The 25,370-nt window shown below is 40.6% G+C and overlaps 2 protein-coding genes across 2 annotated transcripts in view; one reads left to right on the forward strand and one right to left on the reverse strand.

Moving 5' to 3' along the window:
* Positions 1-25,370, reverse strand: part of RASA3 (RAS p21 protein activator 3) — a 390,943-nt gene that overhangs the window by 275,412 nt on the left and 90,161 nt on the right. The window lies entirely within an intron of this gene.
* On the forward strand, positions 2,288-24,737 carry LOC142292413 (uncharacterized). Its single transcript, XM_075337759.1, has 11 exons — positions 2,288-2,420; positions 12,525-12,532; positions 13,935-14,039; positions 16,746-16,823; positions 16,945-17,086; positions 17,188-17,338; positions 17,449-18,028; positions 23,308-23,385; positions 23,507-23,648; positions 23,750-23,900; positions 24,011-24,737. Exons 1-11 carry the CDS (start codon positions 2,288-2,290, stop codon positions 24,735-24,737), a joined length of 2,295 nt encoding a protein of 764 aa, XP_075193874.1.

Raw genomic sequence — 25,370 nt, forward strand, 5'->3', positions numbered from 1 at the left:
GACATGTCCTGTGGTCTGACAAAACTAAAATTGAACTGTTTGGCCATAATGACCATCATTACGTTTGGAGGAAAAAGGGAGAAGCTTTGAAGCCTAAAAACACCATAGCAACTGTGAAACACGGGATTGGCAGCATCATGTTGTGAAGTTATTTTGCTGTAGGAGGGACTGGTGCACATCACAAAATAGATGGCATCATGAGGAAAGAAGATTATGTGGCAATACTGAATTAGCATCTCAAGACATCAGCCAGGAACTTAAAGCTTGGGCAGAAATTAGTTACAAAGTGGCTTAAGGATAACAAAGTCAATGTTTTGGAGTGGCCATCACAAAACCCTGATCTCAATCCTATTGAAAATTTATGGGCAAAGCTGAAAAGGCTGGTGTGAGCAAGGCAACCTACAAACATGGCTGTTACACCAGTTCTGTCAGGAAAAGTGGGCCCAAATTCCTACCAACTATCATGAGAAGCTTGTGGAAGGATATCCAAAACATTTGACCAAGTCATACAGTGTAAGGGCAATGGTACCAAATCCTAATGAAACGAATGTAAATTTTTAACTTTGCAGAAATTAATAAAAATGCCTTAAAACATTTTCTCTCATTCTGCCATTTGGCAAATATACATAATTTTGTTTCCTAATTGACCTAAAATGGGAAAGGTTTATTTATATTTCATGTCAGATAGTGAGAAAAACATGCAGATGTGTCTTTATAGAGAGCAGAGGTAAACTTCTGCTTTTAACTGTTTATCTTGCGTGGCACCTTGGTAATGAGACATCTTTTTATAGGCCATTAGTTGAACCAGTTGATATTTTTCAGAAACTGGCAGGATTACTTTCTAATTACTGATAGATTTCAGCTGATGACATGGCTTTCCATGGCTTTTTGCACCTCTCTTTTTCTTCATGTGTTCAATACTTTCCCCTGTGTCATTTCTCATTACAGTGGAACCTTCGTTAACGAGAACAATCCGTTCTGGGAGTGTGCTTGTAAACCAAGTTACTTGTTCAGCAAAGCAAGATTTCCCATAGGAAATCATTACAATGCAGACAATTCCTTCCACAACTTGTTAAATGTCCCATCCTGGTCACCTATTGTGCCATTCCACACATGCACAAACACACACACAAACACACACACAAACACACACACAAACACACACACAAACACACACACATTATGCTCACCTTACCTTCCGTTCCATCGCTGGTCTCCTGGGACTTGCTGTTCTCCGGTACGGGCTCTGTATCGGGTAACCATCACGACGAGGGAGGAACTTCCGCACCCAGCGTGCTGCCTTTGAGTAGCGTCTGACAGCCGAAGTTCCTGCCTTGTCGCCATGCTTGCCGATACACATCCTGGAGCGGTGAACTACAGGACCCAGTAGGCCGGCGATGGAACTGAAGGTACACATATTATGCTCACCTTACCTTCTGTTCCATCGCCAGCCTCCTGGGTCTTGTAGTTCACCACGAAGATTCCTCCCTCGTCGCGATGAGCCGGCGAACTACAAAAACCATGAGATCGGCGGTGGAACGGAAGGTAAGGTGAGCATAATACTGTATGTGTGTGTGTGTGTGTGTGCGTGTGTGTTTGTGTGTGTTTGTGTGGACTGCAAGAGCGGGTCAGAGCGCGGTGGATGTACGGAACCGGAAGTGTGTGCGGTGAGTATTTTGCTCGTACAGCAAAGCTTTCCTGTAAACAGAGTTACAAATTTACCGAAAGCTTTGCTTGTTAAGCAAAATTCTCATTAACTGGGTTACTCGTTAAGCGAGGTTCCACTGTATTACATAATTTATGGAAATCTATGGTTTGATATTTTTGCCTGTATGGATTGGATGGGTTGTTACTGACAACTGGTAAGAAATTCATGTCAATAGCACCTTTAAAAATGTATTCACTTAGAAGATTGGTGATGTGTTCAATACTATTTTCACCTGTTGTATATACACACACATGTAGAGGAAAATCTAATTTTAATCATGAACACGTAAATTCCTAAGACGTAAAAAAGAAATGGACCGATGGGTGGGTGAGCTGGTACCCAATCTTCAGACTTTCCCATAGACAAGAATATTTAGCTCTGCTTGATGTGTATAATGGCTAGAGAAGAGAAACCTGTTCTTGACACTTCTAGTAGCAGCTTATCACCTGCAGGTCACATGGGTCCGACATTTCATGTTAAATTATTGTAAACGCATATATAGTGCGGTTGATTGCACTGCGCTTCACGGACTTTATCATTGCTGTGTCCATTGGCTTACAGTCCAAATTCCTTATCAATATGTCTTTGGAGCGTGAGAGGAAATGGGAGTACAAGGAGAAAACCCACACAACACTGGAAGAACATGCAAAGTCCTCGCAGATTGGGTCATCTGTGGGATTTAACCCCAGGATTTCCAGGCTGCTAGGCTACAGTACTAATCATTGATAAGGCATACTGCCCTTATGGTCTGCTGATTTTACTGCTATCAGGATTTAATCCAATGTGTACGTAGACCATTATAGCAGAACCACTGTACACATTCACTCCTTTTCAGCAGAAGATGAAACCTGACCAGAAATGCTTATGATACAAATCCCCAAATGTGTTGAAGCTTGAATATGTGGCTTGTGGCTCGTGATGTGTGGCATGCCGCTGTCTGCCAGGTTGGTACATTAGCACCAAGTCTAGCAACCAGTTATGAAGAGAAGGTCTCAAGATGGTGACTTTGCTGAATAGCCCAGCACAGAAGAGCAGATCTTGCAGGGAACTCAGGGGAGTGAAAGAAATATGCCTTTCTGGAGAAGAAACTGTTCATCTACTGTATGATAATGTTACTGTTACTGGAGATGGTACTGTTCATTAGAGGGTATTGGAAGCTGGACACAATGTGGTGTAGGTCTAATATAGGAATAGTGAATTGGGGTAAAGTGGGAACCCTAGGATGTAAATATACTGCCTATATGGGGGGGCACAAAGTCTCAGATTTGCTTTCAGTGGGAAAGATTTGGAGATCATCAAACTGGTTATGGTTGGCTCGGAGTGTCACTACTGTGGTTATGGGGGTCAGAGGGGGGGGGACTGGATGTGGCTTGCGACCATAATAATAATAATAATAATAATTACACTAAACTTCAGGAAAGCAAATTTTAAACGGTTGAGAGATGATCTTAGTGCAATAAACTGGGATGATGTACTAAGTAATAAAAGTACACAAAGCAAATGGGAGACTTTTATGAGCATCCTGAATAGGGCTTGTGCAGAAAATATACCCTATGGGAACAAACATGCTAGAAATAGGAGGAAACCCCTATGGCTAAATAGAGCTGTAAGGGAAGCAATTAAAGAAAAACAGAAAGCCTTAAAAGAATTAAAGAGGGTAGGTAGTGATGAGGCATTATATAATTATAGAAAATTAAATAAAATATGTAAAAAGCAAATTAAGTTAGTTAAGTTTGAGACAGAGAGACTCATTGCGAGAGAAAGTAAAAATAATCCTAAAATATTCTTTAACTACATAAACAGTAAAAAACTGAAAAGCGATAGTGTTGGCCCCCTTAAAAATAGTCTTGGTGAAATGGTGGAAGGGGATGAGGGTAAAGCCAACCTGCTGAATGACTTTTTTTCTACGGTTTTTATACAAGAAAATGCCATGGCAGATGACATGACCAGTGATACCATAAATTCACCCTTGAATATTACCTGCTTAACCCAGCAGGAAGTACGCCGCCGCCTCGAAATCACTATGGTTGACAAATCTCCGGGCCCGGATGGCATACACCCCAGAGTACTACAGGAATTGAGTTCTGAGATAGATAGACCATTATTTTTAATCTTCTCAGATTCCTTAATAACAGGGTCGGTACCGCAGGACTGGCGCATAGCAAATGTGGTGCCAATATTCAAAAAGGGGACAAAAACTGAGCCGGGAAATTATAGGCCGGTAAGTTTAACCTCTACGGTTGGTAAAATCCTTGAGGGTTTCCTGAGAGATGCTATACTGGAGTATCTCAAGAAAAATAACCTTATGACAGAGTATCAACATGGGTTTATGAGGGATCGATCCTGTCAAACTAATTTGATCAGCTTCTATGAAGAGGTAAGTTCAAGCCTGGACCAGGGAAATGCAGTGGATGTTGTGTATATGGACTTTTCAAAAGCTTTTGATACGGTGCCACACAAAAGGTTGGTACATAAAATGAGAATAATGGGGATAGGGGAAAATATGTGTAACTGGGTTAAAAACTGGCTCAGTGATAGGAAACAAAGGGTGGTTATTAATGGTACGTACTCGGACTGGGTCTCAGTTCATAGTGGGGTACCACAGGGGTCAGTATTGGGCCCGCTTCTTTTCAACATATTTATAAATGACCTTGTTGGGGGCATGCGGAGTAGAATTTCAATATTTGCAGATGATACTAAACTCTGCAGGGTAATCAATACAGAGGAGGATACTTTTATATTACAGGGAGATTTATGTAAATTGGAGGATTGGGCTGAGAAGTGGCAATTAAAGTTTAATGTAGATAAATGTAAGGTCATGCACTTGGGTAGAGGAAATAACATTTATGATTATGTACTTAATTGTAGAACACTGGGTAAAACAGACACAGAAAAAGACTTGGGTGTATGGGTGGATGGTAAACTTCACTTTAGTGGACAGTGTCAGGCAACTGCTGCCAGGGCTAATAAAATAATGGGATGTATTAAAAGAGGTATAAGTGTTCATGAAAAAAATATAGTTCTACCTCTGTACAAGTCACTAGTGCGACCGCACTTAGAATACTGTGTACAATTCTGGTCACTGATATATAAGAAGGACATAGCTGAACTGGAGAGGGTGCAGAGAAGAGCGACCAAGATTATTAGAGGAATGGGTGGGCTGCAATACCAAGACAGGTTATTAAACTTGGGGTTATTTAGTTTGGAAAAACGAAGGCTTAGGGGGGATCTAATCACAATGTATAAATATATGAGGGGACAGTACAGAGACCTTTCCAAAGATCTCTTTACACCTAGGCCTGCGACTGAAACACGGGGGCATCCGCTACGTCTTGAGGAAAGAAGGTTTAATCATAATCACAGACGAGGATTCTTTACTGTACGAGCAGTGAGACTGTGGAACTCTCTGCCGCATGATGTTGTAATGAGTGATTCACTACTAACATTTAAGCAGAGCCTGGATGCCTTTCTTGAAAAATTTAATATTACCAGTTATGTATATTAGATTTTATGACAGGGTATTGATCCAGGGAACTAGTCTGATTGCCGTATGTGGAGTCAGGAAGGACATTTTTTCCCCATTGGAACTTGTTTGCCACATTGGGGGTTTTTTTGCCTTCCTCTGGATCAACATGTTAGGCTACGGGTTGAACTAGATGGACTTAGAGTCTCCCTTCAACCTTAAAAACTATGATACTATGATAATAATAATAATATTTATTTTTATATAGCACTAACATATTCCGTAGCACTTTACATACATTAACATCACTGTCCCCCCATTGAGGCTCACAATCTAGAATCCCTATCTGTATGTCTTTGTACACTAGAATGAAACCGGAGAACCCGGAGGAAACCCAGGCAAATACGAGAACATACAAACTCCTTACAGATGTCTTTGGTGGGCTTTGAACCCAAGACCCCAGCAATGCAAGATTAAAGTGCTAACCACTGAGCCTTCTCTCAAAGTCGAATGTAGATCCCAAGGATAAAAAGGTTAAGAACCACTGGTCTAGTCAATAGTAGCTCATAAGTCTAATCCAAATAATGCACTGAAGCCAATGGGGATTGCTCACATCATACAGGGCATCTCAAAGATACAGCTTCATAGTGAAATACTGAGTCTACACAGTGACAAATATGCACGTCTGATTTAGATCACGTAACACAGAAATACTGTAGTTATACAAGAGAAACTAACGACTGACTTTTGATTGCAGTTATCAGCATACACCTCGAAGAAATACAGTGTATGTCACACACACACACACACACACACACACACACACACACACACACACACACACACACACACACACACACACACACACACACACACACCAAGTCTTCTAGTCATTGTAATGTTAATCAAGGACTCACACGGACGTTACACTGATGCCAATCCTGTGCGGTCATTGATTTTTACAGACAGATAGACCAATATGGCTAATTTTGATCTGAGATGCCAATCTAAGGTGGACATGTTTACATGATTTTTTTTTTGATTTTTTTTTTGAGGACACGGGCCATAAAAACATTACAGATTTGAACAAATACATAGATTATAATGGGTATGTATTCTATCCATGAAAACTAAGGATAGAGAGCATGCATGTGTCAAAAATAGACGTCTGACTGTGGCCTAAACACAAGCTTATTAGGCATTAGCACAAAAATCTCGGCAGTGACTATGAAAACATTAAGCTAAATTTACAGTCGTGCAGTACAAGTCTATTCTCTGTATATTTTCTCCAGAAATGAGAACAGAAGAAGCAAGATAGATATCCTCCAGCATTTTAGGAGTTTCACAGAGTTTATTATAACAAAAGAGTTGTCCTTTGGAGATAATAGATGTATTTACAAAGAATTCATTACCAGGTTCAGTACGACAATGTCTTTCCTTACAGCGCTCCCTACTTTTAGAGCATGCGACTGAATGTCTCTGATCAAACAGAAAAATCAATTTTATCTTCAGGTAAAAATGTTACATGTACACATTCATTATAGTTCCTTAAAGTAAATTGCCACAATCTGAGAGCAGCAAAATGTAGAGACGGAGACCCTGATTACAGCAATGTGTCACTTACTGGGCCATTTCCTGTTTTGATAAAATCACTGTTTTATCAACAGAAGGTTATCACTAAAGGACTAGTAATCTTGCTGCCATTTATCCCTCCATATTTATGAGCTCTGTATAATCCAGCCCCATCACTGATTAGCAGCTGTGTACACCATGCATAGGCACAAAGTTGCCAATCAGTGGTGGAGATGAAGTTACACACAGAGCTCAGCATTAATAATAATAATAATAATAATAATTATTATTATTATTGTTATACACAGAGCTCAGCATTCACAGAACTGTTAGAAAGGCAATAGATAAAACAGGGATTTTTATAAAAAAAAAAAAAAATACAACACAGCCCAGTAAGTGACATTGCTTGAATCGGAGTCCCTGCCCCAACATCATGTCGCTTTCGGAGTAGCAAAAACCTGGTGACAGATTCCCTTTAACTCTTACATAGAGTCATCATTGTAATCATTAACCATCATTAGAACAAAATTGTGTTTCCTAGCAGCATAACTTTGCCCTGGCTACTTGGTAGTACAATCAACTATATGAAAATAGATTCGATAATAAAGGGCCATTGAAGTCTATTACATATAGTCAAAATAAAATGTCCTTGAAAAATGACCACACTCTAATCCTACTCAAGATTTACGCTTTAGCCTACTTAATTGAAAGCACCTTCCGTCACCACACAACATTAATGTACAATCAATCAACCACTGCCTGCCGAATGCTGACGCCCCTGAAGTAAACTGCATGACCGGTGTATTTTAGATAGTCAGGCGCAGTAAGCAGGCATATCCATTAAAAGGCAATTAAGCCTAAAAAAATAAAGTGGTGTGGCCTGGGAGAGCTAAGATAACAGACGGACAAGCGTACCGATACAGGGCGCCTCAGGTCACTGAACGCAGAAATGGAGAAACCTGCATGGGCTAAACAACGAATATCATATCAATTTATATTAAACAGCAGATGGACGATCCAAAGTTTATAGAGGAAGTGGAGACTTAAGGCCCCGTTACATGCAACGACATCGCTAACGAGATGTCGCTGGGGTCACGGAATTCGTGACGCACATCCGGCCTAGTTAGCGACGTCGTTGCGTGTGACACGTACGAGCGACCACTAACGATCTAAAATACTCACCACATCGTTGATACATCGTTCATTTTCAAAATATCGTTGCTCGTTCTGGACGCAGGTTGTTTGTCGTTCCTGAGGCAGCACATATCGCTACATGTGACACCCCAGGAACGACGAACAACAGCGTTCCTGCATCCTCCGGCAAAGAAGTGGGAGTGACTTTCCTGCGGCTGCTCTCCGCCCCTCTGCTTCTATTGGACGCCTGCCGGTGACGCCGCACGAACCGCCCCCTTAGAAAAGAGGTTGTGCACCTGCCACAGCGACGTCGTTAGGCAGCTAAATACGTGTGACATGTAGCTCCAATATTGTTCGCCAAGGGCAGCGATTTGCCCGTGACGTACAAACGACAGGGGCAAGTGCGATCGCTAGCGATGTCGCAGCGTGTAAAGCAGCCTTTACTCAAGAAGATCTTCATAGTAAGTGGTCGGGCATTGTGGAAATAAAACAAAGGTTGTAGAATCCAACAAACTCAGAATGAATTGATATATAGAGGCATGTGAAGGTACAGTAGGGCTCCGGTGTAGGGGTGCAAATGTGGCGCCCTGGACAAGCCAGGGGCCACAGAACAACACCAACACACCCCACACTCCCGGTCAGGCACACCTAAGTCAGACTAAAACCCTTGTTGCCTTCCTCCAGGGGCTGATGATCACACCAGAGGGTGGGCCAGGCGGTTGGCCCCGACCACCGAGGAGTTCACAGTCCTGGAGGCAGGAAAAGCAGTCAGTGCAGTTTGGAGAGGAGTGCAGTTTGGAAGTGAAAGTGGAAGGAAGGATAGTAGCAGTTGAGCAGACTGAAGTTGGTCCGGGTGTGTGGCCCGGACGGATCAGCAAGGTTGGCAGACGGTGGTGACCGTCTGCAGGAGTGGCCTATCAGAGTTTACCGTAAGGACCGTGGACGGGCGGTGGCCCGGCGGTACCGGACCGGTACACAAAGAGAAGTCAGCACCATCTGGCAGGGGCTTGTGGACCCCGGCAAGGCTAGGAGTCGCCGTGAATTTGCCAAATCCGTTAGCGAAGGGAACCTCCTGGGTTTCCCAGCAGCCAAGTCCCGACAGAAGGCAACCGTCCAACCGAGAGAGGGAAACACAGTCACCGCCAAGGCTAAAGTTTCCAGGGCCAGAGCCTGCGGGCAAAAGGGGCTCCTCCAGCCCATATCCAAGCTGGGGAGCGGGTTACTGGTGGGAACCCATCGGAACCGTTACACAACACAGGTGCAGGGAAAGGCAGTCACCATCAACCTGCCGGGAGAATCAACACCGCAGCCGTCTGTGGGACCCGTCCATGCAGCCGTGTGTTTTACCGAGAACTGTGTCCTCATCATTGGCTGAGTGAGTACCACCGTGCCGTGCGGTACAGCGCTGCCCCCGTGACCCTGCACCTCACCAGGCCCTGTAACCCGCCTGCCATCCTTCCCTACCCCATCACCGGGCCCCGGGACAACCAACCCCCTACCGACGGAGGGGAGAACTAACACCAAAGCTGCTCCCTGTCACCGCTCCCGGGATCCCCGTCTAGAGCAGCGGTGGTGTCACCAATATCACCACAACCGTGGGTGGCGTCACGGACAATAACCAAACATCCCCACGACCCAATTCCCATCCCCTTTTCACTCACGGGCGAGGAGCGCCGCTTGAGTCCCCGGGATCCGGCCCACCGCTCGAGCCATCACCGAGCAGCAGCAGCAGCAGCCGGACCCGAGCAGTGGGAGAGCGCAGCGTCCCCTCCTCCGCCCGCGACACAAAGAAGGACTGATTGTAACAGGGGTGGACACAGAGAAGTGGGCCCCTGTAGAAGACTAGAATATGGGCTCTTTGCAGCTCAGTAGCTCATATAATGCAGAATTTCGCCTATTTTGGATGTGAAATGAGCCCCCTTATTTATTGTACCTCTGTGCCACACAGATTGTCCCATTGGTAAATCCGTCTCTGGATTTTAATCCGTGTGCTGTATTTGATTTTTCAACATTTTATTGTTTGTGTGTCCAAATGTTGTGTGATATGGTGGATTGGGTATCATTTCGTCTATGTTCATATTTTTACTTACAGAAGGTCTGATAATCATGGATGCAGATGGTAACTGAGCTAATTCAATTATGTCCATGCCGCTTGATGAAACCCTGCTGACTTTTCCTGACTGTCCATCCATGACCCCTGTGGTCTCCAAATGTAACAAATTACCCCCTGTAGAGCCTTGATTGCTGGGGTTTCTAGGTCGGGGGGGGGGGGGGGGGGGGGGGGACATAAAACCCATCCAACCTGTCTGTGCCTACCCCTGGAGAGCAGCAAGATTCATCCTTTGTAGGATGCTGATGCTAAGACCAGCACCCCAAAGAGACTTGGAGAAACTCTTTTTACCCTTGAAAAGACTGCTGGAGGAATCTATATGGAGAATAAGTATTTGGCTCTGTTTCCATATTGATCTCTAGTGAATATGGGAAGGAAACCGGGTGCCACGCCGCGGTTATCACCAATTCCAGTCCGAAATAAATTATTCATATCTTTATTGCAGAAGCATAATACAAGTCAACGCGTTTCAGGGGTCACAGCCCCCTTCCTCAGGACAATTAGCTTGTCACTATAAAATTGAATTGTCCTGAGGAAGAGGGCTGCGACCCCTGAAACGCATTGACCTGTATTATGCTTCTGCAATAAAGACATAGAATAATTTATTTTGGGACCCGAATTTGTGATAAGCGCGGCATGACACCCGGTTTCCTTCTAATATTCACTGTGTCCTCTTCGGAGATGCAGCTATTTTACGTAGCTACCACGTCATTATAGGAGTTGTGACTGGCAAAGCACCTATAGGTGAGTGCACCTGCTTAATAATATTTGGCTGTTTCCCTGGTAAGACCCTATTTGCTTTTTGTTCCACAGCTTCTGATTTTTTTCATATTGATCTCTAAACAGAGGATTGCAACTCATCTCCCAGGGCATTTATCTAGTTACTGGACTATTTTACCCTCTGTGTGGTGGATTGTTTTTTGGATTGCATATCTTTTCGGATTGCATGTATTAAAGGTTAATTGGACTGTTCACCCATCTCTTGCTCTGTTGATTGTGCGATACCAGAAAAGGACCAGGTCACAGTCCAAATTAAAGGGGTGGTTCACCCATCTTTTTTATTGTCTAGTTCGATATTATATTGAGAAACAATGTTTCTCTCAAATACCTTGCGTTGGTAATAGTGCCTGTGAGAGGCGCTATTGCAGACCGCTGTAGTCGCTCCGGTGACGTCACGTCAAGTTCCGCACACGTCACATGCCTGCCGCCGGCTGCAGTCTTTCTGACTCACTGAGCTGTGAGCGGTGTTTCACCGCTCGTCACAGCCCATCTGCTCCCTGCTCCCTCCTCCCTCACAGCACAGCACGTCTCCTGCTCCCTGCTCCCTCCTTCCTCACAGCAGTACGCTGTAAGCAGGAGACACGTTGTGCTGTGACAGCGGTGAAACACCGCCCACAACTCAGTGACTCAGAAAGACTGCAGCCGGCCGCAGGGATGTGACGTGTGCGAAACTTGACGTGACATCACCGGAGCGGGGAACAGCGGCACTATTGCCAACACAAGATATTTGAGAGAAACATGGTTTCTCAATATAATATCGAACTAGACAATAAAAAAAATAGGAGTGAACCACACTTTTAACGATTCATGTATTTTTTTTCCTCTTCTCAAGTCAGAAAAACAGGTAACGAAAAAATAAGTACACTGTTGGAGGTTTCACAAACATTCCCAAAAACTGCATACAGATACAACTTGTATGGCAGTGCCTCTGATAGTCTGGGAAAACAAAAAACCCGGCATATGAAAAAGCTTATAGACTAAAAATGGTACGTGTTCTATCCAAGAAAAAAAAAAAAAAAAGAATAAAATGTGCAGATTGAACACTATGGGGATATTGGAGGTATGAAAGTGGCCACGAAGAACAGACTCTACTGTAGTGAAGCATTTGGCTGAAGTGATGGCCTATGATCACAAGGGGAGTTATGTCTATTAAGGTGATGTAGACATTTGTAGCCAATTTCAGCAGTGGTACCTAAGATAAAAAAGGAAGGTATAAGCGAAAGATTCAGTTTGTTTTCTGCATGAGCAGCTAGTCTTATCTTCAAAAGTGACACTTAATGGATGCAGTGCTATAATACCCAGTTAAAGTACAAGACAATGGAGCTAAGTGATGCATTACTTATTTATAAGCGCCATCTAATAAACCGTCCTGAAGTGGCAAAATTGGATTTATGATATTGTATTGCAAGTGTGAACAATATTTCTAAGGCAACTGGTGGTCAATTGGGGGCAATGCATTAAAGCAAAGGGCATGCTTCAATCAATAGTCAGTAAAATGGTCATAAACAGAGGAAAGCACGAAGCAAAAAAGCACTAAGCAAATAAAGATATAAGATTGACTACTAAAAATAGTGTTCCCTAGACCTCTGAATAAAGGCAATGACGAATATGGAATAAAAGAAATATGCAAATAACCTCAGACACCGACATACAAGTTACCCAAGGGGACCAGAAGCCTCGAAATACATAAAGTGCCCAGTACAACACAAGGGGTAAAAAGCTATTCCTATTTGTCTTATGTCATATATCATTTCCAGCACCCATGGTAAGTGTGACCTGCTAAAAGCTCAGTCCCATAGAAAAAAAACACAAAATAAATGTTGTATACAAATTAAAAATATGTTTTATACGTCCTCTACACTAAAATCCCAATTACTCAGCACCTACCTAAAAGAGGAGATTAAAAATTTGCGTTTTGTTCATCGCGTTTTAGTGCATTTTTTACATGGTTATTTATCACATTTTTACGCTGCGGTTTTGGTCTCTTTTGGGTATGTCATGCTATAAATAAAGCTGCTTTGTTTGGATACTTCCTGGTGTACATCTTTCACAAAACTTTATTGATATAAGCATGCGCAGATTACAAGCATTTTTGGTGCATTTCTTCAGTGGAGCCGCACTAAAGATGTCTTTTTTTTTTTTTACATGGGGATTTTCACATCTACTCCAAGTCAATAGGGAAAATATGCACATAAGGACGGCGTTACACGCAACGATTTATCGTGCGATCGCATGAGCAGTCTCACCCGCCCCCGTCGTTTGCCCAACTTTAAGCGACACGGGCAATTCATTGCCCGTGTCACACAAAGTCATTAAACCCCCGTCACACGTACTTACCTCCCTAATGACGTCGCTGTGGGAGGCGAACATCCTCTTCCTGAAGGGGGAGGGATGTTTGGCGTCACAGTGACGTCACACAGCGGCCGGCCAATAGAAGCGGAAGGGTGGAGACGAGCGGGATGTAACATCCCGCCACCTCCTTCCTTCCTCATTGCCGGCAGGACGCAGGTAAGTTGTTGTTCGTCGTACCTGTGGGGTCACACTTAGCGATGTGTGCTGCCACGGAAACGACGAACAGCCGTCACGCAGAAGGAGGAATGACATTATGGAAATGAATAATGTGTCAACGAGCAATGATAAGGAGAGTATTTTAGCTCGTTCACAGTCGTTCGGAGGTGTCACACGATACGACATCTCTAACAATGCCGGATGTGCGTCACGAATTCCGTGACCCTGACAACATATCGTACGATATATCGTACAGTGTAACGCCGCCCTAACACTGAGCATACCCACAAGAAGTGACATTGCAGCTTTGAAAAACGCACCGTAGGTCAGTTTACAGTCAAGCACAGTGGGCAGGAGCGTTGTATAAATCCTATACACTGTGTAACTGTCCACTATACAATGCATGTATGTGTACTGCACATCCGCCAACTATTGATCTGAATAGGGGGGTACATGGCCAAGGCCATTATACAGCAGAAGCAGCTGTACAACTCTGAAATTGTGCAGACATAGAGAACAGCTGATTGGCAGGGGTCGAGTATTGTACGCCCACCAACCAGACATTGAAGACCAATCCCAAGAATAGGCCATCAATGTTAAAGTAGTGGACAACTTCTAATTTCCTATCTGTCTTGCACTATATTTGTTATGCGTTTTAGACATTTTTCAACGTGGTCAATAAAGAGGGTGGTGGGAGGCTGGATTTAGAAAAGGTATTTGGTTCTTCTCAACAAGAAGGGCAATCTCAAACTTTCTCTGAAATTGTAACACAATTTGTAGTGAACTATTGGACCCAAGTAGCCAACTAATAGATGGTGTAAACGTAGTCTAAAAAGAAGCCAAATGTATCAAACAGCATACACCAGTAAACCCAGGTGTCCTCAACGGGTATAAAAAGCTGCTAACCAGCAAACTGCGGCTGCCGGCCCGAGCACTGCGGTCCATGGAAATCTGCCTAGGGCCGCAGGAAAAGTGCCCCCATCTGTCCAGGGCCTCGGCACTTTCCCGGGTGGCGATTTCGGCCATGTAAACGTTTGTTAAAGGGAACCAGACAGCAGATTTGTGGCCTATAAGCTGCAGCCAGCACCAGTGGGCTCTTATACAGCATTCTAACATGCTGTATATAAAGAGCCCAGGCCGCTGTGTAGAACGTAAAAATCACTTTATAAAATACTCACCTAAACAGTCGCTGTGGTGGAGTTGGGTCATGTGGGCATGTCAGTTCTCTGGTACGGTGCCTCCTCTTTTAGCCATCTTCGTCATCCTTCTGAAGCCTGTGTGCATGACGCGTCCTAAGTCATACACACTCGCCGGTCCCACACAGGTGCACTACAATACTTTAATCTGCCCTACTCAGGCCAGATCAAAGTGCGCCTGCGCAGGACTTCAATTCTGGCGAGTGTGGATGACGTAGGACGCGTCATGCACCGCGGCTTCAGAAGGACGACAAAGATGGCCGAAAGAGGAGGCGCTGACACCAGAGAATGGAGACACCCATATGACCCAACTCCATCGCAGCGACCATTTAGGTAGGTATTATAAAGTAATTTTTTACGTTCTCATCAGCAGCCTGGGCTCTTATATACAGCATGTTAGAATGGAGTATATAAGAACCCACTGGTGGTGGCCGCCGCTTATAAGTGTGATCAAGGCATATTTTGAATAAAAAAAAAAATCTAAAAAAAAAAATGAAGTGAAAATCTAGTAAATCTAGTAAATTCTGCAGTAAGGAACAGGGTGAGGGATCTGGAGAGCAAGAATGTGTATGATGATGGTGTTTGGAGAATAGCACTGATTGCAAAGGATGCAGAACAATATCTGCGTGCCATAGTGATGAGCACAGGTAGCCACAGGGCAAAAGGCAAGTCTTAATATAAAGAAATGAACACATTTCTTTCTTCACCAATCCAGACAATTTGCAAAATTCACAAAAGCCTATTTGTAGAATATTATACATTGCTCTTTGACGTGTTCATCTTGCCATTTTACGATATATGTCCTATAAACTAGTGATTTTCAGAATTAACCTACAATACTTTATATAACATGAGTAACTCGCCCAGCTTTATTTACAAATCAGCATAGAACAAAAGAAAATATTCTTGCATTGAGTAATTCATAATGTTAACTGATGAAATGAGGTAGAGGCTTGTGTACATCCATCCTTTGAATAGTTCTTTACTAGTCATAAACAAGCCTGTTAAGTGTTCCCTGGGGTACATTAAGGGCCATCTACTATTTCCCAGGAGGCCCATTGCAGATCTCATACCACAGGGCTGATCTGCAGATTTTGCCATGCAATATAATAGGAAAAGCTGCAGGATTTCAATCCACTGACTTTAAAACATAGCAATATGGAGGTCAGTATACGGTAAGGTAATTTCAGGATACGGTCAATATTGTGTGTATAGGAGTTTGTATCCTTACCTAAAATTCTCAAAAGAAAAAGTTTATCAAATTCGCTCTAGAGTCTATTCTAATACTGCCGCCACATAATAAATAGCCCTATTCTAATACTGCCGCCACATAATAAATAGCCCTATTCTAATACTGCCGCCACATAATAAATAGCCCTATTCTAATACTGCCGCCACATAAATAGCTCTATTCTAATACTGCCGCCACATAATAAATAGCCCTATTCTAATACTGCCGCCACATAAATAGCTCTATTCTAATACTGCCGCCACATAATAAATAGCCCTATTCTAATACTGCCGCCACATAATAAATAGCCCTATTCTAATACTGCCGCCACATAATAAATAGCCCTATTCTAATACTGCCGCCACATAATAAATAGCCCTATTCTAATACTGCCGCCACATAAATAGCTCTATTCTAATACTGCCGCCACATAATAAATAGCCCTATTCTAATACTGCCGCCACATAAATAGCTCTATTCTAATACTGCCGCCACATAATAAATAGCCCTATTCTAATACTGCCGCCACATAATAAATAGCCCTATTCTAATACTGCCGCCACATAAATAGCTCTATTCTAAGGCTATGTTCGCACGTTGCGTTTTTTACCGCGTTTCTGCAGCGTTTTTGGCAGCAGCGTTTTTGGGCAAAAAGGCATGCGTTTTTGTTTTCCAGCAAAGTCTATGGTAAAAGCAGAAATCTTGTCTGCACTTTGCTTTTTTTTCAGCAGCGTTTAATTTGCATATTTGTGGTCAAAAACCATGCTGAAAAAGAAGCAGCATGTCAGTTGTTTTTGCCATTTCTGCAGCGTTTCCTTAACATTGGAGTCAATGAGAAATGGCAAAACGCATGTTGAAGTGAATAATTTGCGTTTAATGTGCGTTTTACATGCTTTTTACCAGCGTTTTACAAACCAAAAACGCAGGTGCAGTAGGCAAAGAAACCAGGCACAAACGTCATTACCTACATCACTTCCTTTGTACTATAAATACAGAGCTGAGTATGTTTCAGTGCCTGCTACTATTGTGATTTCTCATAATAGATAAACTTTGATCTACTGAAATTTATAATGGCTTGGTTCCAGCGAATGAAGATCGATGTTGCAAAATTAATTGCTATGGTAAGTACCTGATTTTTTATTCAATATTTTGCTTAAAAAATGTTATAATGATAATGGCAAGCTTTATAATCTTAGAAATTTAGGAATCACCTCTTTACTAATTTGTAAAATTATGTTACAGGTTGAATCCATGCCATGCCTTTGGGATCCCACATGCCCTGACTATATGCAAAAAAACAAGAGGATGGACTGTTGGGGAACAATCTGTGCTGAACTGTTCCCACAATGGCATGAGGCTGATGCAGCCTTACAACATAAAATTGGTATATTTCTTGTTTTAATTAGTTGTTTTTATACTGTTACTATACTTATTTAAATTAATATAAGTTTTGTGTTTTTTTATTTCATTGCACAATTAAAATAGAGCTTGATGTGCGGAAAAGGTGGCGTTCAGTTAAGGACAGATTTCACAAGATAAGGAATGAGGGCATGAAAAGTGGCAGTTCCCCTAAAAAACCAAATTTCATCTATTATGATGAGCTCTCATTTCTCTGCACAAGTCGGAAAACTAGAGAGTAAGTATTCATGTAACAGTATGTTAAAATTGTTTTATGACAATAATGTTATCATAACAATAAATTACATTGTATTTTTTTTTTTTTTATTTTTTCTTTCACCTCAACAGAACTTCAGGAAATGTAGCAGTACAAACACCTGTTGATGATGAAGAGGGGCAAGAGAGCCTTCATCAACCACACCAGGAAGGGCCATCAGCCAATATAGATCAATTTTCATCTGAACATGAAGGGGATATAGAAAGTGGTACTGTTCAAGATAAATCACCACCTAGACCTACAATAATTACCTCAGGTCCCACAAAATATATTAAGCCAAAAAACAAAAAAAAAAACACCAAAAATATCCAATTAGAGGAGGACGTTATTTGTAACGAAACCTTAAAATTATTGAATACTAGTGCCAAAGAAGATGACATTGATCATTTTGGCATTAGTATAGCAGGTAGAATCCGTAAAATTAAAGATGAGAAGAAAAGAAATACATGCATGACAGCCATATGTGGGATGCTGACTTGCTATGAGGAAGAGGGTAGTTTCCCTTCCTCTGGCGCAATTATTTCAAAAATTGAACAATTTTTTGATGACGTCAAAAACCCACCAGCCCAAAAGAATACAGCTACTATTGCCCATAACCCAATCTACATACAAAAACCTTATTCTCTAAATACAAATACATATAATCAAAATGTGACCCAACAATATTTGCATCCAGGCATTCAAACTCAAAAACCACAATCTAGCCAAATGAATATCCAACCCCCATTAAATGTTAATTTGCATTCCCAACAACCACCACAAGGATATTTCAGCAGGCAATTATTTTCAGAACCATAATGTCCTAATGATATAATGTTATGTTTATGTTTATAAAAAATTATGTATTTTTCAAAAATATCAATTATATGTTGCACATATGTTTCAATGTGCATAAAAATGGCTTTATGACGTAAATAAAGCTTTGAAAATAAATTATTTTATTTGTGACATCAAAATCTGTGTTTGTATAATTTAAATTTGCAACATATGAAGTGTTTTCATGTTCAATCTTGATGATTTTAGAGTTATCATTGCGTCAGGAAGTTACATCATAACAAATTAACATAAGCAAGACAGGAAAGGCAGACATTTTTGTATTTGAATCATTTAACTTTATTTTTGAGTTCAATGACATGACAAACGCATATGCGTTTTTAAGAAGAAAAACGCATGTAAAAAGCGCTAAAAACGCATTAAAAACGCTACAAAAACGCATGCGTTTTTAGCGCTAAAAAATGGTCAGAAGCCATTTGGTCAAAAACCAAGGGAAGGAAAACGTGCAGAATAAACTGCAGGTACACCGACGCAACGTGCGCGCATAGCCTAATACTGCCGCCACATAATAAATAGCCCTATTCTAATACTGCCGCCACATAATAAATAGCCCTATTCTAATACTGCCGCCACATAATAAATAGCCCTATTCTAATACTGCCGCCACATAATAAATAGCCCTATTCTAATACTGCCGCCACATAATAAATAGCTCTATTCTAATACTGCCGCCACATAATAAATAGCCCTATTCTAATACTGCCGCCACATAATAAATAGCCCTATTCTAATACTGCCGCCACATAATAAATAGCCCTATTCTAATACTGCCGCCACATAATAAATAGCCCTATTCTAATACTGCCGCCACATAATAAATAGCCCTATTCTAATACTGCCGCCACATAATAAATAGCCCTATTCTAATACTGCCGCCACATAATAAATAGCCCTATTCTAATACTGCCGCCACATAATAAAAATAGCCCTATTCTAATACTGCCGCCACATAATAAATAGCCCTATTCTAATACTGCCGCCACATAATAAATAGCTCTATTCTAATACTGCCGCCACATAATAAATAGCCCTATTCTAATACTGCCGCCACATAATAAATAGCCCTATTCTAATACTGCCGCCACATAATAAATAGCCCTATTCTAATACTGCCGCCACATAATAAATAGCCCTATTCTAATACTGCCGCCACATAATAAATAGCCCTATTCTAATACTGCCGCCACATAATAAATAGCCCTATTCTAATACTGCAGCCACATAATAAATAGCCCTATTCTAATACTGCCGCCACATAATAAATAGCCCTATTCTAATACTGCCGCCACATAATAAATAGCCCTATTCTAATACTGCCGCCACATAATAAATAGCCCTATTCTAATACTGCCGCCACATAATAAATAGCCGTATTCTAATACTGCCGCCACATAATAAATAGCCCTATTCTAATACTGCCGCCACATAATAAATAGCCCTATTCTAATACTGCCGCCACATAATAAATAGCCCTATTCTAATACTGCCGCCACATAATAAATAGCCCTATTCTAATACTGCCGCCACATAATAAATAGCCCTATTCTAATACTGCCGCCACATAATAAATAGCCCTATTCTAATACTGCCGCCACATAAATAGCTCTATTCTAATACTGCCGCCACATAATAGCGCTATTCTAATACTGCCGCCATATAATAAATAGCCCTATTCTAATACTGCCGCCATATAATAAATAGCCCTATTCTAATACTGCCGCCATATAATACATAGCCCTATTCTAATACTGCCGCCTTATAATAAATAGCCCTATTCTAATACTGCCGCCATATAATAAATAGCCCTATTCTAATACTGCCGCCACATAATAAATAGCCCTATTCTAATACTGCCACCACATAATAAATAGCCCTATTCTAATACTGCCGCCATATAATAAATAGCCCTATTCTAATACTGCCGCCACATAATAAATAGCTCTATTCTAATACTGCCGCCACATAATAAATAGCCCTATTCGAATACTGCCGCCACATAATAAATAGCCCTATTCTAATACTGCCGCCATATAATAAATAGCCCTATTCTAATACTGCCGCCACATAATAAATAGCCCTATTCTAATACTGTCGCCACATAAATAGCTCTATTCTAATACTGCCGCCACATAATAAATAGCCCTATTCTAATACTGCCGCCATATAATAAATAGCCCTATTCTAATACTGCCGCCACATAATAAATAGCCCTATTCTAATACTGCCGCCACATAATAAATAGCCCTATTCTAATACTGCCGCCACATAATAAATTGCCCTATTCTAATACTGCCGCCACATAATAAATAGCCCTATTCTAATACTGTCGCCACATAAATAGCTCTATTCTAATACTGCCGCCACATAATAAATAGCCCTATTCTAATACTGCCGCCACATAATAAATAGCCCTATTCTAATACTGCCGCCACATAATAAATAGCCCTATTCTAATACTGCCGCCACATAATAAATAGCCCTATTCTAATACTGCCGCCACATAATAAATAGCTCTATTCTAATACTGCCGCCACATAATAAATAGCCCTATTCTAATACTGCCGCCACATAATAAATAGCCCTATTCTAATACTGCCGCCACATAATAAATAGCCCTATTCTAATACTGCCGCCATATAATAAATAGCCCTATTCTAATACTGCCGCCACATAATAAATAGCCCTATTCTAATACTGCAGCCACATAATAAATAGCCCTATTCTAATACTGCCGCCACATAATAAATAGCCCTATTCTAATACTGCCGCCACATAATAAATAGCCCTATTCTAATACTGCCGCCACATAATAAATAGCCGTATTCTAATACTGCCGCCATATAATAAATAGCCCTATTCTAATACTGCCGCCACATAATAAATAGCCCTATTCTAATACTGCCGCCACATAATAAATAGCCCTATTCTAATACTGCCGCCACATAATAAATAGCCCTATTCTAATACTGCCGCCACATAATAAATAGCCCTATTCTAATACTGCCGCCACATAATAAATAGCCCTATTCTAATACTGCCGCCACATAAATAGCTCTATTCTAATACTGCCGCCACATAATAGCGCTATTCTAATACTGCCGCCATATAATAAATAGCCCTATTCTAATACTGCCGCCATATAATAAATAGCCCTATTCTAATACTGCCGCCATATAATACATAGCCCTATTCTAATACTGCCGCCTTATAATAAATAGCCCTATTCTAATACTGCCGCCATATAATAAATAGCCCTATTCTAATACTGCCGCCACATAATAAATAGCCCTATTCTAATACTGCCACCACATAATAAATAGCCCTATTCTAATACTGCCGCCATATAATAAATAGCCCTATTCTAATACTGCCGCCACATAATAAATAGCTCTATTCTAATACTGCCGCCACATAATAGCCCTATTCTAATACTGCCGCCACATAATAAATAGCCCTATTCTAATACTGCCGCCATATAATAAATAGCCCTATTCTAATACTGCCGCCACATAATAAATAGCCCTATTCTAATACTGTCGCCACATAAATAGCTCTATTCTAATACTGCCGCCACATAATAAATAGCCCTATTCTAATACTGCCGCCACATAATAAATAGCCCTATTCTAATACTGCCGCCACATAATAAATAGCCCTATTCTAATACTGCCGCCACATAATAAATAGCCCTATTCTAATACTGCCGCCACATAATAAATAGCCCTATTCTAATACTGCCGCCACATAATAAATAGCTCTATTCTAATACTGCCGCCACATAATAAATAGCCCTATTCTAATACTGCCGCCACATAATAAATAGCCCTATTCTAATACTGCCGCCATATAATAAATAGCCCTATTCTAATACTGCCGCCATATAATAAATAGCCCTATTCTAATACTGCCGCCACATAATAAATAGCCCTATTCTAATACTGCCGCCACATAATAAATAGCCCTATTCTAATACTGCCGCCACATAATAAATAGCCCTATTCTAATACTGCCGCCACATAATAAATAGCCCTATTCTAATACTGCCGCCACATAATAAATAGCCCTATTCTAATACTGCCGCCACATAATAAATAGCCATATTCTAATACTGCCGCCATATAATAAATAGCCCTATTCTAATACTGCCGCCATATAATAAATAGCCCTATTCTAATACTGCCGCCACATAATAAATAGCCCTATTCTAATACTGCCGCCACATAATAAATAGCCCTATTCTAATACTGCCGCCACATAAATAGCTCTATTCTAATACTGCCGCCACATAATAAATAGCCCTATTCTAATACTGCCGCCACATAAATAGCTCTATTCTAATACTGCCGCCACATAATAAATAGCCCTATTCTAATACTGCCGCCACATAATAAATAGCCCTATTCTAATACTGCCGCCACATAATAAATAGCCCTATTCTAATACTGCCGCCACATAAATAGCTCTATTCTAATACTGCCGCCACATAATAAATAGCCCTATTCTAATACTGCCGCCACATAAATAGCTCTATTCTAATACTGCCGCCACATAATAAATAGCCCTATTCTAATACTGCCGCCACATAATAAATAGCCCTATTCTAATACTGCCGCCACATAAATAGCTCTATTCTAAGGCTATGTTCGCACGTTGCGTTTTTTACCGCGTTTCTGCAGCGTTTTTGGCAGCAGCGTTTTTGGGCAAAAAGGCATGCGTTTTTGTTTTCCAGCAAAGTCTATGGTAAAAGCAGAAATCTTGTCTGCACTTTGCTTTTTTTTCAGCAGCGTTTAATTTGCATATTTGTGGTCAAAAACCATGCTGAAAAAGAAGCAGCATGTCAGTTGTTTTTGCCATTTCTGCAGCGTTTCCTTAACATTGGAGTCAATGAGAAATGGCAAAACGCATGTTGAAGTGAATAATTTGCGTTTAATGTGCGTTTTACATGCTTTTTACCAGCGTTTTACAAACCAAAAACGCAGGTGCAGTAGGCAAAGAAACCAGGCACAAACGTCATTACCTACATCACTTCCTTTGTACTATAAATACAGAGCTGAGTATGTTTCAGTGCCTGCTACTATTGTGATTTCTCATAATAGATAAACTTTGATCTACTGAAATTTATAATGGCTTGGTTCCAGCGAATGAAGATCGATGTTGCAAAATTAATTGCTATGGTAAGTACCTGATTTTTTATTCAATATTTTGCTTAAAAAATGTTATAATGATAATGGCAAGCTTTATAATCTTAGAAATTTAGGAATCACCTCTTTACTAATTTGTAAAATTATGTTACAGGTTGAATCCATGCCATGCCTTTGGGATCCCACATGCCCTGACTATATGCAAAAAAACAAGAGGATGGACTGTTGGGGAACAATCTGTGCTGAACTGTTCCCACAATGGCATGAGGCTGATGCAGCCTTACAACATAAAATTGGTATATTTCTTGTTTTAATTAGTTGTTTTTATACTGTTACTATACTTATTTAAATTAATATAAGTTTTGTGTTTTTTTATTTCATTGCACAATTAAAATAGAGCTTGATGTGCGGAAAAGGTGGCGTTCAGTTAAGGACAGATTTCACAAGATAAGGAATGAGGGCATGAAAAGTGGCAGTTCCCCTAAAAAACCAAATTTCATCTATTATGATGAGCTCTCATTTCTCTGCACAAGTCGGAAAACTAGAGAGTAAGTATTCATGTAACAGTATGTTAAAATTGTTTTATGACAATAATGTTATCATAACAATAAATTACATTGTATTTTTTTTTTTTTTATTTTTTCTTTCACCTCAACAGAACTTCAGGAAATGTAGCAGTACAAACACCTGTTGATGATGAAGAGGGGCAAGAGAGCCTTCATCAACCACACCAGGAAGGGCCATCAGCCAATATAGATCAATTTTCATCTGAACATGAAGGGGATATAGAAAGTGGTACTGTTCAAGATAAATCACCACCTAGACCTACAATAATTACCTCAGGTCCCACAAAATATATTAAGCCAAAAAACAAAAAAAAAAACACCAAAAATATCCAATTAGAGGAGGACGTTATTTGTAACGAAACCTTAAAATTATTGAATACTAGTGCCAAAGAAGATGACATTGATCATTTTGGCATTAGTATAGCAGGTAGAATCCGTAAAATTAAAGATGAGAAGAAAAGAAATACATGCATGACAGCCATATGTGGGATGCTGACTTGCTATGAGGAAGAGGGTAGTTTCCCTTCCTCTGGCGCAATTATTTCAAAAATTGAACAATTTTTTGATGACGTCAAAAACCCACCAGCCCAAAAGAATACAGCTACTATTGCCCATAACCCAATCTACATACAAAAACCTTATTCTCTAAATACAAATACATATAATCAAAATGTGACCCAACAATATTTGCATCCAGGCATTCAAACTCAAAAACCACAATCTAGCCAAATGAATATCCAACCCCCATTAAATGTTAATTTGCATTCCCAACAACCACCACAAGGATATTTCAGCAGGCAATTATTTTCAGAACCATAATGTCCTAATGATATAATGTTATGTTTATGTTTATAAAAAATTATGTATTTTTCAAAAATATCAATTATATGTTGCACATATGTTTCAATGTGCATAAAAATGGCTTTATGACGTAAATAAAGCTTTGAAAATAAATTATTTTATTTGTGACATCAAAATCTGTGTTTGTATAATTTAAATTTGCAACATATGAAGTGTTTTCATGTTCAATCTTGATGATTTTAGAGTTATCATTGCGTCAGGAAGTTACATCATAACAAATTAACATAAGCAAGACAGGAAAGGCAGACATTTTTGTATTTGAATCATTTAACTTTATTTTTGAGTTCAATGACATGACAAACGCATATGCGTTTTTAAGAAGAAAAACGCATGTAAAAAGCGCTAAAAACGCATTAAAAACGCTACAAAAACGCATGCGTTTTTAGCGCTAAAAAATGGTCAGAAGCCATTTGGTCAAAAACCAAGGGAAGGAAAACGTGCAGAATAAACTGCAGGTACACCGACGCAACGTGCGCGCATAGCCTAATACTGCCGCCACATAATAAATAGCCCTATTCTAATACTGCCGCCACATAATAAATAGCCCTATTCTAATACTGCCGCCACATAATAAATAGCCCTATTCTAATA

Source organism: Anomaloglossus baeobatrachus, chromosome 2, assembly GCF_048569485.1.
Source record: "Anomaloglossus baeobatrachus isolate aAnoBae1 chromosome 2, aAnoBae1.hap1, whole genome shotgun sequence".
In the NCBI taxonomy this organism is placed as follows: Eukaryota; Metazoa; Chordata; class Amphibia; order Anura; family Aromobatidae; genus Anomaloglossus; species Anomaloglossus baeobatrachus.

Excerpts from the sequence above, each read along its gene's own strand:
- LOC142292413 (XM_075337759.1), top strand. The coding sequence starts at position 2,288 with ATGTCTTTGGAGCGTGAGAGGAAATGGGAGTACAAGGAGAAAACCCAC. Across the intron at positions 14,040-16,745 it reads CTCAAACTTTCTCTGAAATT|ATAAACTTTGATCTACTGAA; the intron begins GTAACACAATTT and ends TTCTCATAATAG. Across the intron at positions 17,087-17,187 it reads AGCCTTACAACATAAAATTG|AGCTTGATGTGCGGAAAAGG; the intron begins GTATATTTCTTG and ends CAATTAAAATAG.